The 14,775-nt window shown below is 37.1% G+C and overlaps 1 protein-coding gene across 1 annotated transcript; it reads right to left on the bottom strand.

The window, feature by feature from the left end:
* Positions 1 to 1,046: 1,046 nt before the first annotated feature.
* Positions 1,047 to 13,910, bottom strand: LOC139731909 (cytochrome P450 4V2-like). Its single transcript, XM_071642784.1, has 11 exons — positions 13,796 to 13,910; positions 11,675 to 11,793; positions 9,710 to 9,795; positions 8,967 to 9,160; positions 7,321 to 7,390; positions 6,726 to 6,852; positions 5,289 to 5,471; positions 4,060 to 4,162; positions 2,747 to 2,881; positions 1,796 to 1,975; positions 1,047 to 1,210 (listed from the first exon to the last, which is right to left on the bottom strand). The coding sequence occupies exons 1-11, from the start codon at positions 13,908 to 13,910 to the stop codon at positions 1,047 to 1,049; spliced, it is 1,476 nt and encodes a 491-aa protein (XP_071498885.1).
* Between the last annotated feature and the right edge of the window lie 865 nt (positions 13,911 to 14,775).

Raw genomic sequence — 14,775 nt, 5'->3', positions numbered from 1 at the left:
ACTAAAACACTGATCAATTCAGTGCTTATTTACGTCGATGTATATATTGTAGGGCAATTTGTCAATCAGTTGCAATGAGTAACATTGCAAGAAAAAACACATATGCCTACTGATGAAACGAGGTGATAGAGCGAGTAAATTAAGAAAATTAAAAAATTACAGGTGTAGAAAGATTTCGCAAAATTTTGATGAACCATCATTATCTATATAGTGTTTCAATGACGAAATATATATATGTCACACACTGACAAGGCAGCAAATCACTGTCCGAAATATCAGCCTCATGACATTGTTCACTACTCCTGAGTTCTGGCAATCATTACCACGTAGTGACACGAAACTGGGGCATTTTGTCGTTGGGAGGGTACACGAAATATTATTTTTTGGGTTTTTTCTTGCAATATTATTAATATTCAGAATTTCCTTGCAAAGAATATTTGCCCATATTTTTGCTTTTTCAACAAAACTGTAAACAATCATGAACACTGAATGAAGATTGGAATACAAAATGTTTGTGTGATTGTATAATAAAGGTAATAGATTTAAAGACTATGTCACATGGACCTGATTAACTTTGGAGCAAACAAAAGAATTAATATGACTGTGTGATTTTTACCTGGGTAAACGACAAAAACAAATCTAAACCACTATTGCTGCTCTTGACTGCCTGCTATAGAAAGTTGCGTCATATCTCCTTATACCCCCCGACCTTTTGCCCGATATTCTGCGTTGGATGCACTCTCTATAAAGAGGTTTATTAAATGTAAGGTCGTAATGACATTAAACGTTAAAATGTATTACATTTATTAGGGTTGACATGAATTACATTTAGGACTGTTATTACATTTAACGTTAAAATGTATTACATTTAGGGTTGTTATTACATTTAGCGTTAAGATGTATTACATTTAGTGTCGATATTACATTCAGGGTTGAAATGTATTACATTTAGGGTCGATATTCCATTTTACCGGTAGACCGGTTTGGTTATCGTAAAAAACGCCCTCTTTGAGGTTTCACTTGCTGTGATCACAAGCTACCTTCAGTCATTCCCTTTTGCTCACTTTCATGAGGATTTGGCTTGCCGCTGGGCTGAGGATCAGTTGACCTGCTGGTTTCACTTCTTCCTCCGTCTGCATTGATCGGAATGAGAACCGCCGCAGAAGATTGGCCAGGGTGACTTTTATTTCCATCATGGCAAATTTCTGTCCTGTATAGGATGATCAAACATAATGTTGATGCCGTGTGGTATTCCGACATCTTGAGCATGACTGAGACAAATATGGCTGAATACAAACTGCACGATATAGATGTGATGCCGTGTGGTATTCCGACGATTTGAAAATAAGTGAAACAGCAATGCTTGAGTACTTGTAAGTTGCACGATTTACAATAAATGTCGGCGATACTGGCAGACCGCGCATCGTGTTCACATTCATATCCTCGGCAGTCAGAAATCGGGCATCGACTTCATTTATTTTTACTGCGTGTTGTTTTAGCCTTAAATTCCTATACAATAATGAGACACGTCATTACGGTCCAGATCCGAACATACATCACCATTACCTATTTGAACTGTGAATCGCTTTCTTTCAATTTGGAAGGAATTTGCAGGAAGACGAAATTCATTGCTGAGGGTTCACTAACGATATTCTATATAATCATATTATTCTCGATGAGTTTTTTTTTTCACACGGACTATATGAAATATACTGAAATAAATAGCGTTTTGTGTATCAGACAACAAACTGAAGAAAACAAAGATTATTTGGAATTTAGTAAAATGTATAGCTACCTATGCAGTTTCTTGGTCCAGCTGAAAATGGGACGTAGGCGTAGGGATGTCGCTTGAAAGTGTTGTCCGCAAGAAACCGATCAGGGTCAAACTTATCGGGATCAGGAAATTGTCCGGGGTCGCGATGGAGGGCGTAGATTCCCAAAATGATACTTGTTTCCTTCGGCACGAGCTTGCCATCTGTAAGTTGGAGAAAGATGTCAACATCCACAACTGTAACTGTTTTGCGAGTAGGATGAGTGAGAGCAAATCAAAATGATATACATTCTACGAATTGCGACATCGGCAATATTTCACATAGCATCGTACTTATTTCATTTATTACCATTTAGCGTTTTCGTGGCACATTTTTCCATATTACGGCGCGCCATTTCATTAGCAAATCAAGTGCAATGTCAGGGATATTCTGATTTTGATATTCTGAAATTGTGATCTCGGTCTATCATATAAATTAATCATCATTAATGGTGTTATTTTTGTAGTTGCGTTCAGAATTGATTACATTTCTTAATTTCTATTTGATGGTACCCGGACAAATTTACATTGTGTATCTGTAGTATTTCTTGATTCCAACTTTTGACACGAACCCTGTTTCACATTAACAAACATTGGTCGGTGGTTCGCGGATCCCCAACGCAATCCCAACACCTATCCTTTGATGCGACTGGCTTCGTCGCTGGTATTTGCAACGATCACAAAATTTAAGAATCGCACGTTGTTGTTTTTTTTTTTGCTCGAAAAACTTTTCAGTTGAAAAAAGCATATGTAATAAGGAAAGGATTCTTTGTTGGATTAAGAACAGACATTTACGTCATCTATTCTTTGTTGAATTAAGAAAAGATATTTACGTCATTTTAACTGTCACAAACGTTGTGGGTTTTTTTTCGGGGATTAGGAGAGGGACAGTACATGCACATGCAATTCATCAAAGCCCTTTCAAATTTTACTCACCAAGGATGATGTCTCTGTCAAGGGTTCTGCCAATGACTGGCACCGACGGCAGGACTCGAAGAGTTTCCTTTACTACGCAAGTCAAATACGTAAGCTTTTGCAGGTCATCTGTAGTCACGTGACGGTCTGTGTCCCCTGTAGAAGCATAATATGTAGTCGTCAGTTTGTTGACACACACGCATGTAAACACACATGCACACGAACATACGCACACATACACACTAATCAAGGCACACCCATGTGCGTACTTCATGCTCTGCGCACGGGAAATACATGGCTCGTATTTTCCCATCGCGTGAAAAAAGCAACTGGGCTCTGTTTTATGAAGAGTTATAATTAATTGTATAGTTGATTTCTTTGGTAAGTCTATTGCAGCCCGTGTGGATAGGAAATTTATAATCGATTATATCTTTTGATAAAACGGTCCAAGGTTTGAATCATTAGCTGATTGCTATAAGAAAGTACCAAAGATGTGTGTGTGTGTGTGTTTTTTTTTTGTATAAAGCATAATATTAAAACGATTAATATTAACAAAAATGACACTGACTATAAATTACACTATTCATTCATGTGACATTATAATATTAAAATGACGACTAGGGGAATAAACATTCATAATTTTCCATCTTAAGATTTGAAATGCTGATAAGGGCGACCTTAACTAAGTCCAGAAATACGCAAAAACGTCAACTATCATATTTACGCAAAGGTTAGAATGACAATTCTTTCCGCGATACCAAAAGTCAGCATTTTCTATTCTATATCGATTAGTCCGATTAGTCTGACGCTTTGACGTAATCTTCGCAAATCAGCGGTCGTCAGCTTACGATCATTGCATAGAATGCACATCTTTAGCAACAGATTAAAATTCGATTGCGTTACGTTAATCATTGTTTACTAGTTGATTAATATCCTTATGTCGCTTATTCGCACAATATTGAGAAAGCATTTTTTTTTCTTTTTATGTGATCACATGTGATCGCATTTTTCTGGTTGCTGAAGCAATCAAATGACAACTGCGTTATACTGAGTCCACCTTTGTTCCCCCGTCTTTTGGCTGTTTGTGCAACAGATCAGATCACATGGATTTTTACCCATATGCTCTTCGCGGGGATCTACGAAATTTCTTTAGACATTCACTTTTTGTTTATATAGATGCCGACTCCTGATTCTTTGTGTTATCCCGAATACAGAGGGTTTTGCATGAAGTGACTTCCCTATATACAGCACAACCTTGTCTTGGCTGAACTCAATGGACATACAGACTGGGAACCTCTGAAGGAGATCATGCGTTGACAAAACTAAAATCGTACCTAGGACTGAGACAACTTCCTCGTGTAGACGCTCCTGAACATCTGGATGAAGACCCAATAGGTAAAGGCTCCAGGAGATAGCTGCAGCGGTCGTATCGTGGCCCTGTGTTACAGATGCAATGGGTCGTATCCATTTATTCAGATATGATTTGTAGGTATCTCGCAAAGTATGATGTACATGTATATCGTTGTATTAGGTATTCATCCATATCAGATTTATCTCCGTTGTGTTGGGGATTCTGGTGTCTCCGTTTCACCACAATCGTACTTATATGCCGTTCTATTTCTAGATTAGTTCTATCACCATCATGCTTTTTTATCATAATACCTACTTCTGATTTGAATAGAAAAATTATAACAGAATTTAAAGCAAAAAGATGTTTTCTCTTTGTGTTTGGCGTTCATTCATAGACTCTGGTGATTTTATTCATATTAAAGGTATTGTTTACCATGGGGATCAGGGGTTTAGAAAATGTTTGAGTTATCACATTTGATGCATAATGTGTGGGTAAGTTGCATCACACAACATTCTTCCATAGGAATATTTTGCTATAAAGCTTCAAATATCAGGAGATGTCACTATTTTTCTCAATAAACCATACTGTAGACGTTTCATTTCAGAAACAATATCATAACCATTTTTTTAACATTTTGTATATTCAACAATACTTCACATTATACTGATTATTATTTTTACATTAGATGTTTCCATTCCTGATAAACTCACATGTTACATCATAGAACTATTTTGAAGCACTAAAGCTTAGTTTTCGTTCCATCTGCAAATGGTAAATAATGCCTTTAAGAATTTTAGGTACAGAAAACTCCGTCAGCCATGAAGCAGAATCTGATCGTTACTGTATCAAACCAGGCGACACATTTTTAGGGATGGTCGAAAAAAACAACCACTGTGAGAGACCCGGAGCACATATTGACGAACGCACATCGGGGAGGGGGGGGGGGGGCATTTCTTTTGACAAACAGTTTAAACTGAAATGCTTGTATCTGGTTGGCTGATAGCAAATTTTGGCCAAAAAATTCCAACAAAAGGCTTGATGAAATGCCCCCCCCCCCCCCGATACAACAACGGGATGAAGGCAGAGACAAATTACGATCCTGTCAACGTAATCCCTCGATATTGTTGAAAAGTCGATTTGATATCTGGGGACCTATTGGTCAGTGAAACACACTTGAGTTTGTCGATGAGAAAACTCTTCTTCTCTTCACACCTCGAACATGAAGGTATCCACTTCTTCCTGGATGTCCGCCAGAGTGAAGCTGGGGTCCTCTCTGTGCATTTGGATGAGCAGATCCAAGAAAGCCACTCTCTTTCGTTTCCCTGCAATAGCGCCATCGTCACTGATGCGGATGTCGGCAAGCTTTTTTGGTTCATGCAGTCTTTGTTGAATCATCTAACGGTTCAAGGAAAAAAATAAACCATGAGTTCACACACACACACACACACATATATGTATATGTTACTACATAAGTCTATTACTATATAAATTGTGTGTAAAATACACTATACTACGTAAAGGGTTCTCTTATTTGTTTAGTCATTCAAATGTATTGACAGCTGCTTTTGAAGAAGTAAGATTTCCGTGTTTGAGGATAGCAAGATAACCCGAATTATTATCATCTTATCATCTACATTCCTAGCGCAAAACACCGCTAGACATATTGTGTGGGATTCATTACCGGATTACACGGTTTTCATGCTGCCTTTTCTCTGTTTTGTTCCTTTTTTTTATAGGCCAAAATAAGGAAGCTCTTATCACTGACATACAAAAATAAGTGATTGATTTGAACGTCTAAACCCGATTATGCGTTCTTTCCGTTTGTTCTTAAACCAAACAAAGCCCCCCCCCCCCCCCACTGAACAATAGCAATACTGCTTTTCAGAGTCAGAATTCCCAACAATGTGCATATTGCATCAGTACATTTTGCACTGACAGCACAAATTTCATTTGAAACGAGACAAAGTGGGAAATTAATGAATAGTGATATTTGTTTTCTGAATCCTCCACGCCCATAGGTATAGGCTATGTGTTTTGGAGCTACCATCGCTGCAAGCAATTGCTTATGACAGTCTCGCCCTATCAAACAAGGTTTGTTTCGAAGATATTTATGCACACTGTATCATATAGTTGAATTTGTTTACAACTTGACTGTTTTGTTAGTCATACCTTATTACTGTTGTTACATGCAGGGATGCCTAGCTCAAAAAAAAAAAAAAAACATGAGTGAGATTTTCATGACTCAGCATCTCAACGAGCGAATGTGTACGCAAGCGAGGGTGTGGGAGGGGTCCCCTCCCCCCCCCCCCGTGGCCTCCCACGGTAGGGAGCTTTTTTAATTTTTAGCTCTTAATGGTGCGATCAGGTGCATACTTAAGTGACAATTTTTTACTTATTTTGAAAGACAAAAGGTATATACCTTCAATTTGAGCTATGCTCATTATTAGTGGCCCAAATTGCACACTTTGCCCGATGCGTGAGAAAAATGGGTGCCATGCGTGAGATCGTGAGACGACCCCTAAATGCTTGAGTCTCACTCAGAATGCGTGAGACTTGGTAGCTCTGTTGTTAACGTTTATTTTAAACAAATGCAGAAAGTTATCTGCAAACACACAAGCTATTTATGTAATCAACAACTTGAATGCTCACCGATTTGGTAAAACCGTGAAGAACCTCAAGGTATTTCTTCTGTTGAGAACCGGCTTCGGTCCGGCTAAATATTTCGTCCATCCACAGATGTGGGTGTTTACCTCTGAAGACGGCCAATGCAGCCATGCTGGGTACGTAGATAGTTTATGCATGATTGTAAAATGATAGATAGATAAATTAATAAATGAATAAAAAAATAGATATTTAAATAAATAAAAAGTAAATTAAACAATCCAATCTTTCAGCAGTTAACATGACTCATAGATACTGTTGCAAATGTGATCACTAAAAGAACACAGCAATGAACTCATCCCCTTTATTTTTTTCTCGTTCCTTTATATCGAATGCATCCCTTTTCCATTATTATTCAAGAAATGCAAAAACATTTGCGAAATTAGTTTACATGACTGTAGCTTCCATTTGGAACATAGATCTTACGCTTCTACGCTCGATACTAATAGATACTTGGTGATTTGAAGAATTCTTGATGTTATGAGTCCCTATCTTAAAACATAAAACAAAAAGAAACATAACCGTTCATTTACATTCTTACCATACCGGTTGTACGAATGATACAGGAGGGGTGTTTAATTACCCTTTCACTGCACGCACGTATTCGCTGTCACCTTCACCTTGAGCGTTGGTGTGTTTCCCCATAGCGGTGTCTGTGTGAGGAAGAGCAGCTAATTTGGTAACAGAGCTATACATTCTTTCTCTTTCTTCCTCACTTCCCCTCCCTCCCTCGCCCTCTCCCTATCTCACAAGAATGCTTACTATTGTGCACTAAGTAGGGTAACAACCATGATAAGTTTAAGAATTCTTCAAGACGGCCAACAAATCTTTGATATTTCAAACCCTCAAGGTTTTAAGTGTTGAATCAGCCATATTCGGATCTAACACTCTCAAACTATTAAAGGCAAAACCATCAATCAACTTTCAATTTTTCACCGTTTATACGGAAACAAATTATCAAATTATCAAATTATCAAATTTCTGGCGGCCATTTTAGATAGGTCTATCTCAAAACCGGATGCAGGAGCCTGTTCACCCAGATTTGGATTCAGAAACCTCGAAATAGAGTAAAATCAACCATTCATTCTCAATTTTTCCATGCACTCATATCAAAATTTCATTTTTCGGATTCAGCTCCCTCAAACTAATATGATACAAACGGTCACTTTCTCTCCCATTGTGTTATCATTTATTAGGAAATGTCTCTCTGAAACAGGTAGAGTGACAACCTTCACACTTGAAGTGAATAACAGAAAAGAGTGAGTTTCGAGTGAGATTGGAGTGAATTTTGAGTGAAAATGTTCATTTTCACTAATTTTGGAATGACCTCAGGGATCACTCGAAGATTTTGGAGTTAAATATAGAGAGAGTTTTGGGTCGTGAGATCAAGGGTCATGTGAAAACGTTAAAATTTCACTTTTTTGTCCATATCTCGCAAACGGTTCAAGGTATCTTCATGAAACTTAGTAGTAAATAATGCATGTACTGACTGGCAGTGATTATCTAGGGAATTTTTGGGTCAGGGGTTCAACTCCTCAAAATTTAACAATTTCCCCCATATATTTATGCAATGAATGCAGGATTTTTTTTCTTGAAACTAGATATACACATGTATTATCCCACAGAGATTCTCTATTCAAAGAAGTTTCTTGCCAAACGATCAAAAGTCGAAAGGTTAAAGATCAAATGAAATTACTGAATTTCACTTCTTCCACCATATCTCGAAAGTGACTAAAGGTATCATCATGAAAGTTAGCACATATTTATGCATGTTCCATACCTGACAGTGATTCTCTTGGGAATTTTAGGGTCATAACGTCAAGGGTCAAAGGCCCGGTTAAAATGCTAATATTTTGATATGTAATACTGAAATTACACTTACTCTCCATACCTTGAAAATTATTCAATGCATAAACTTATAAAAGGGTCAAAAGTCAAGTAAGAATCCTCACATCTCCAAATACCTGCACTTTTAGACAATTATAGCCATTCATCCAATTAACCTAATTCAAGGAAAGTAAACATTCAACACATTTGTCACAAACCTGTCATTTTAATATTTTGCCAACTATGTGAAACTGTCATCACACATGTCAAGACATTTTGCTATAGACCTACATGTATTAGGAGAACCATGCATTATGGCGGAGGCATACCAGTCGCATAGTGACATTTCTAGTTTTGTTTTGGAGTGGAAGGTGTTGTTCCATTATGCAGCACGGAAATTACCGCATATGATGTCGAGAGTGCAGTGTGTCACAAGCGGTAGTATATTGACAGGCCCATGTTGGTCCTTAACAGCGTCCAACTTCTCAGCCAAGATGTTGCTCTGCTCGTTGAAAACACCCACGAAGTTTTGGAGGATGGAGAAGTGGAAGGTTGGCGTCAGCATCTTGCGGCGTTGGAACCACTTCTTGCCGTAACTGGGGATTGGCATTGCAAACAACGGGATTTCACGGAAGATTACACACGTACGACATTATTGGAAAGGAAGAGTGCGTCTCCTCCACAGATACCATTTGCAAATCTCAAACACAAGCTGAAGTGACCTTGCCTCTTACACAAGGTTTTACAGTTCACTATGTATATGTTCATTGTGATACTACCACAGATGATTAGTGATAATAGTATGCTCACGATCTTTAAAATTCAATAGATAAAGAAAAGAATCAACCGAATATGTACTCAAGAGAAAAAAAAAACAAGTCATTTCCTGGTGGGTGACCATAGTTAAGCTCTGAAAGAAGTTAGGAAACTGTATAAACGAAGAGTATTGTGGCATAGTTATAATACTTATAAAACAAAACTTCCTCAGTGTAATTCAACACGGAGTGTATATCCATGGACGAAATATTCTTGGCACCAACATGAAAGGGACATTCCAATAAAGGGTTTAATCCCCGATCCCTTCCCCCTTGCTCTTCTAATGTTGCGCAAAAAAAGAGAAGAAAACATTGTCACTACAAATATACCTGAGCAAGAGCCCAAGACCAAGCCATGGTTTGGTGAAGAAATAGGCGAATGATTTCTTGGTGTTCCGACTGCTGTTTAGTAGAGCCTGTTGTCATGAAAGCCTCTTAGATTAGTCTGATACTTTTAGGACATAAAAGCGCTCAAAATTGTACCAGATAGCTGCTTGCAATAAGGAAGCAAATGTAATCACAATGAAAATAAGGTAAAGGTTTAAACGTTAAAAGAGCTGTAAATATTCATGTCTTTTTTTTTTGCCATCTATTATCATTATACAATACGTGAAATTTCACACACACACACATTCTAACAGACACAGACAAACATACACACATATATATAAGATTGTACCAGATAGCTGCTTGCAATAAGAGAGCAAATGTAATCACACTGACAATAAGGTAAAGGTTTAAACTGTTAAACGGGCTGTAAATATTGTCTTTTTTTGCCATCGATCATATTATTATACAATACGTGAAATTTCACACACACACACGCACACATTCTAACAGACACAGACAAACACACACACATATATAAGATATGCATATAATTGATATATTCAATTTGTCATTACTTTCAGTCTTAAAAAGTTGAAGCAAAATACAAAGCATGCATTAGATAAATTTCCTTTATCATTTTGTAAGAAAAACAAGGATCAATTATGATAAAATATACATGCAATTACGCAGAAAAACCAAGAATAATTATGCACACCTAGCAGGGTTAACAAAAACAAAAAAGTATAGTGCAATATTGTATAACAGTACCAAAATAGTGGTCCATCGAAAAGGAAAGCTTGTAAAACGCAGATCATTTTAATACGTATGTCAATATCATCCAGAATTGATTCATGTACAATACTACATGCCATGTAAAGGATATCATCATTAGTAATAAACAGTAAACAGGAAATACTGAGTGTTACAACCTAGCATACAGACACTAATGCATACAGAGACACACACACATAAACACGCATATAAATAATAATTATATGCATATAATGTACCTTCATACGTGTATGTATATGCAGGGCTCTATGTGACATCAACTTTTCTTTTTGATGGCAGCCGCTTCCTGTCACTAACACATTAACCCTCAGCATGCTATATTAATTCCCTGTCCATAGATTTGTGTGTGATATTCGTGCACATTTGACTCATTGGCACATGAAGGGTTAAACTTTTTTTTGTTGTTTATAAAATCTGAAATTTTGGTGGCCCGAAATAAAAGCATAAGTAACAATACATTTTGAATCTTAGTTGCCCGATCAGGCCATCAAAAGATGAATTTGGTGCCCCGGTAGCAATTCTTATTGGCCTCAGGCCACCGGGTCAGCTCTTATCTCGAACCCTGACACTGGGAGCACATTTTATGGGCGTAACTTTGCATCTTTCAGACCAGACCTCTAAAGGTGTTCCCACGGTGACACTGGTAAAATTTGAACTTATTTTTCTGGGGTGCATAATGTATAAAAAAAAACCATACATGTCACATTAAGTCAGGGTAATATCAAAACTCATCTCCTCCCCCCACCCCATTTCCTGCATGAGCATTCGTCTTTGTTTCTGCATTCTGCATGTGTATGATGTCACGTGTTTCATGGTGGACATTGATAATGTTTGTAAAATGAAATGTATTTCAGGGTTTTGTTTCCTTCTCGTTTGTTTCATTATTGATTTGTCAGACAATATTCCGTGTCTTGTTCATTCTAAATACTCTACAGCAATACTCACTGATATATACAAATTGCTTCATTGTTATTTCATTTTATGTATGTATTTGTGATAGATGTTGTGTCTTGCTGTTGTTTGCATACCTCTGCCGAAGTCATCTCTATAACGGTATCAAAGCGTTTTTACTGCTTACAAAGCGATGATAATACTAGCAGATAAATGACATCATTAAATACCATTCTATTCGCAACACTAACGGAAATTGCACAGGTTCATTGGAATACTTACCTCCACGTGTTTGGCTCCGTAGATGGTCAGAGATGGCCTTGGTCCCAACCACCATCTCACAATTCCGCCTGATCTTTCTCGATATTCATCAAGAACGCCATTAATGTACAGGAAATGTTCTATCAAGAAGATGAAGCAAATCATCTACAAAATCTGTACATACATGTGTTTACATGTTCAAGCGTATAATAGAAATATGATATTATGTATTCGATAGATGAATATCTTTATATACACTTACGTGTTTGTATACTTCCTTTGATTTTATTCTTGTAAATGTAAAGTACAACGGGCATGGAAATTGTACGTACAATACACAGGGGTCCGTTTCAATAATCGGGCACCGCTTTATCGGGTATTCCGCTTTTAATAATTGACTTACAAACTAAACAAACTGTTCCGATGCGTGTTATGATGATTACCAGATGTTTAAACGGGTAGAAACTTTCCAAGCTAACCTCATTTATTCTTACTGTATCCCGCAGAAAGTCCTGAAAATTGGTATTTAATACAGTAAGGGTTTGCGTTTTAGTGTTAAATGTGCAGTGTACAGTCGATTAGCCGTATACCGGTACAAATACAGTTGACACAACAATGCATGCCTTGTAAAAACAATTACACCAGCGCAACATTTACAGTGACACACTTATCTCTAAAAGTGCATATACCCTACTCTGAGAAGAGGTGCTAGACTCTAACGTTTTTTGTTTTGTTTTGTTTTTTTGTTTTTTCAGCATGTTTGTGGAAAAGTACACATAAGATGGTAGTAATTTGCGGGTATATGCGAAGCACAGAGTCTAGAATACGCACTTGTGTGACTGATGAGGGCTTGAGTGACACGTTGCTGGGACTACCTGCAAAATTTCGCTTGACACACTAACTCTTGCACATTGATTAAAGAGAAAAATATAAGAGCGTGGGAGAATAAAGAAATAAATCTTTTCGTCAAGGCATACGTCCACGTCTCCGATGTATAAAACTTACAACCAAATGAAAAATCGAATTGGGGGAAAGAAAACGTCTTCTCAACTTCTCTGCACCACAATACAAGTGGCATACAGTAATAATTAATTTTTATTCCTTGTGATTTGCAACATCATGTCCATTCAACTTGCCCGAAGATATTGTACATTCATTATTGGCGAGTCTGCACTCGTGTTAACAGGGTCTCAGCATTGATACCTATTATTCTTATGTATCTATTATGTATTATCATAATCATTATCATATTATTATTGTTATCATCATCATTATTATTATTACTATTATCATTATTATTACTATCATTATTTGCAGTTGGTCATCAACAAGGAACGAATTCATAAGGAATGCTGGTAATACAGTTGGGTTTGTATGCTGTTGTACGATTTAAAACCATTGCGAAAGAAATTGGAGTTGTGGCGAAGGCGACTGTTCAATCGTAGACCGTGCACTCTATTTGGTACAGATAGGTGCATGATTATCATGTGTTAGATGTGACGTAAATGAAACATGCTTTCAGGCTAGTCGGGTACTCCGATTAATAGGGTAAGAAATGCTCATTCAACACTGCTCAATTATTAACGCTGAACTAACCAACACCTTACAATATTACCAGCTTATGAAAGAAAACTTATTTACAGAGTTGCAAATTGGACACACGAACTTTAAATCTGCCACCACACTACATCATATGCCTTAAGTGAATACTAGTTATGATTTGAAAAAAAATAAGACCACGTGATAATATGCCATGGTGTTATGCAATATATTGGATAATATTTTCGGATACACAAGACAACCAAAAGAAATGTATCCAAAACAGAATGATAAAACATTTAGCGCTATAGCACTCACCAAAAACGAACAAAGAAACAAACAGACAAGGTAAGCGACCAATATTTTTTTTTCATGCGTACAGAAATAGGATTCAGACAACGTGCGCGCAATAGAATTGGTCAGGAAAAACAAAATCAAAAGGTAAGTTGAATTGCACACTAAAAAAAAATGACTCTATCCATCTTCACTGTACATGTATTTACCATTTCAGAACGAAAATAACATCAATTTAAAAAAAAACCACACACACATTAATCATTGCCATTAACTTTAACGCTGAAATTTCACTGGACGGTGACTGACCTCTTGGATCATTACGGAACTTGTGAAGATTGCCGACAATCGGGAGTGCAGGGGGCCCATGGAACTTGCTGATAAGAACAAATATGCGGATACACCTTGCCAAGTAGTACATCATGATTGATGTCACGGCAAAGATGATCGCTGTGGTCCCCAGTCCAAAATTAATCGCCATGGTTACTTTTGCATAAATTAAAAGAAGACTAAAGTGAAATACCTGTACAGGTTATACACAGAAGTAGTACTAGCAGTAGTTACGTATATTAGAAATTGTTATTAAAAGAACAATTCATAGCAACTGCCAACCTTGCATAATGAAACCATAACAGGACTCATTGCGGATACATCAGGAAGAGCAATGATATATGTATGCGGTGATAAAGACTCCTACACGTCATAAAGAACTCACGAGTGGTTGTTACACCAATATCGATAACATTTATAGTATACTAAAGAGGCACACAGGTGGAACGGTTGCGCTATGATATAATTTATGTAGCCATATGCAGAAATGGAAGCACTATTACACTGTACCTCCAAAGTCTGTACTACTCTATGCCTTACAAACATTGTTGATCGATCTGAAAAAAAACCCACTAAACGTGCTTCATTACGCCATTCAAAGTATATCCTGTCTTAATTGAAATTGCTTTCCGTTGAATTATCCCTCACAATCAAAATATAAATTCAGCACTATTCAGTTTCAGTATGAAGTTGGTTAATCCTAATGTGACAATATATATATATATATATATATATATATATATATATTATAATCATACTCTCCGCAGCAAGAACTTACCTCTTGATGCACTTGTCGTGAAAAGATTAATGTTTGAGCAGGAGAGATTTTGAAGAGAATGTGAGATCACAGTAGAAGAATACCCAAAGTAGCGATTGCGAAATCGGTGCCTGATCTATGAATTATGCGCAGCTGACATCGACCACGTAGGAATCATTCACTTAAAATATGCAACCTTTGA

Source organism: Diadema antillarum, unplaced genomic scaffold (assembly GCF_040938485.1).
Source record: "Diadema antillarum isolate AM-2024a unplaced genomic scaffold, OU_Dant_1.0 seq00000386_RagTag, whole genome shotgun sequence".
Lineage (NCBI taxonomy): Eukaryota > Metazoa > Echinodermata > Echinoidea > Diadematoida > Diadematidae > Diadema > Diadema antillarum.
This window is presented reverse-complemented; position numbering and strand designations above follow the sequence as displayed.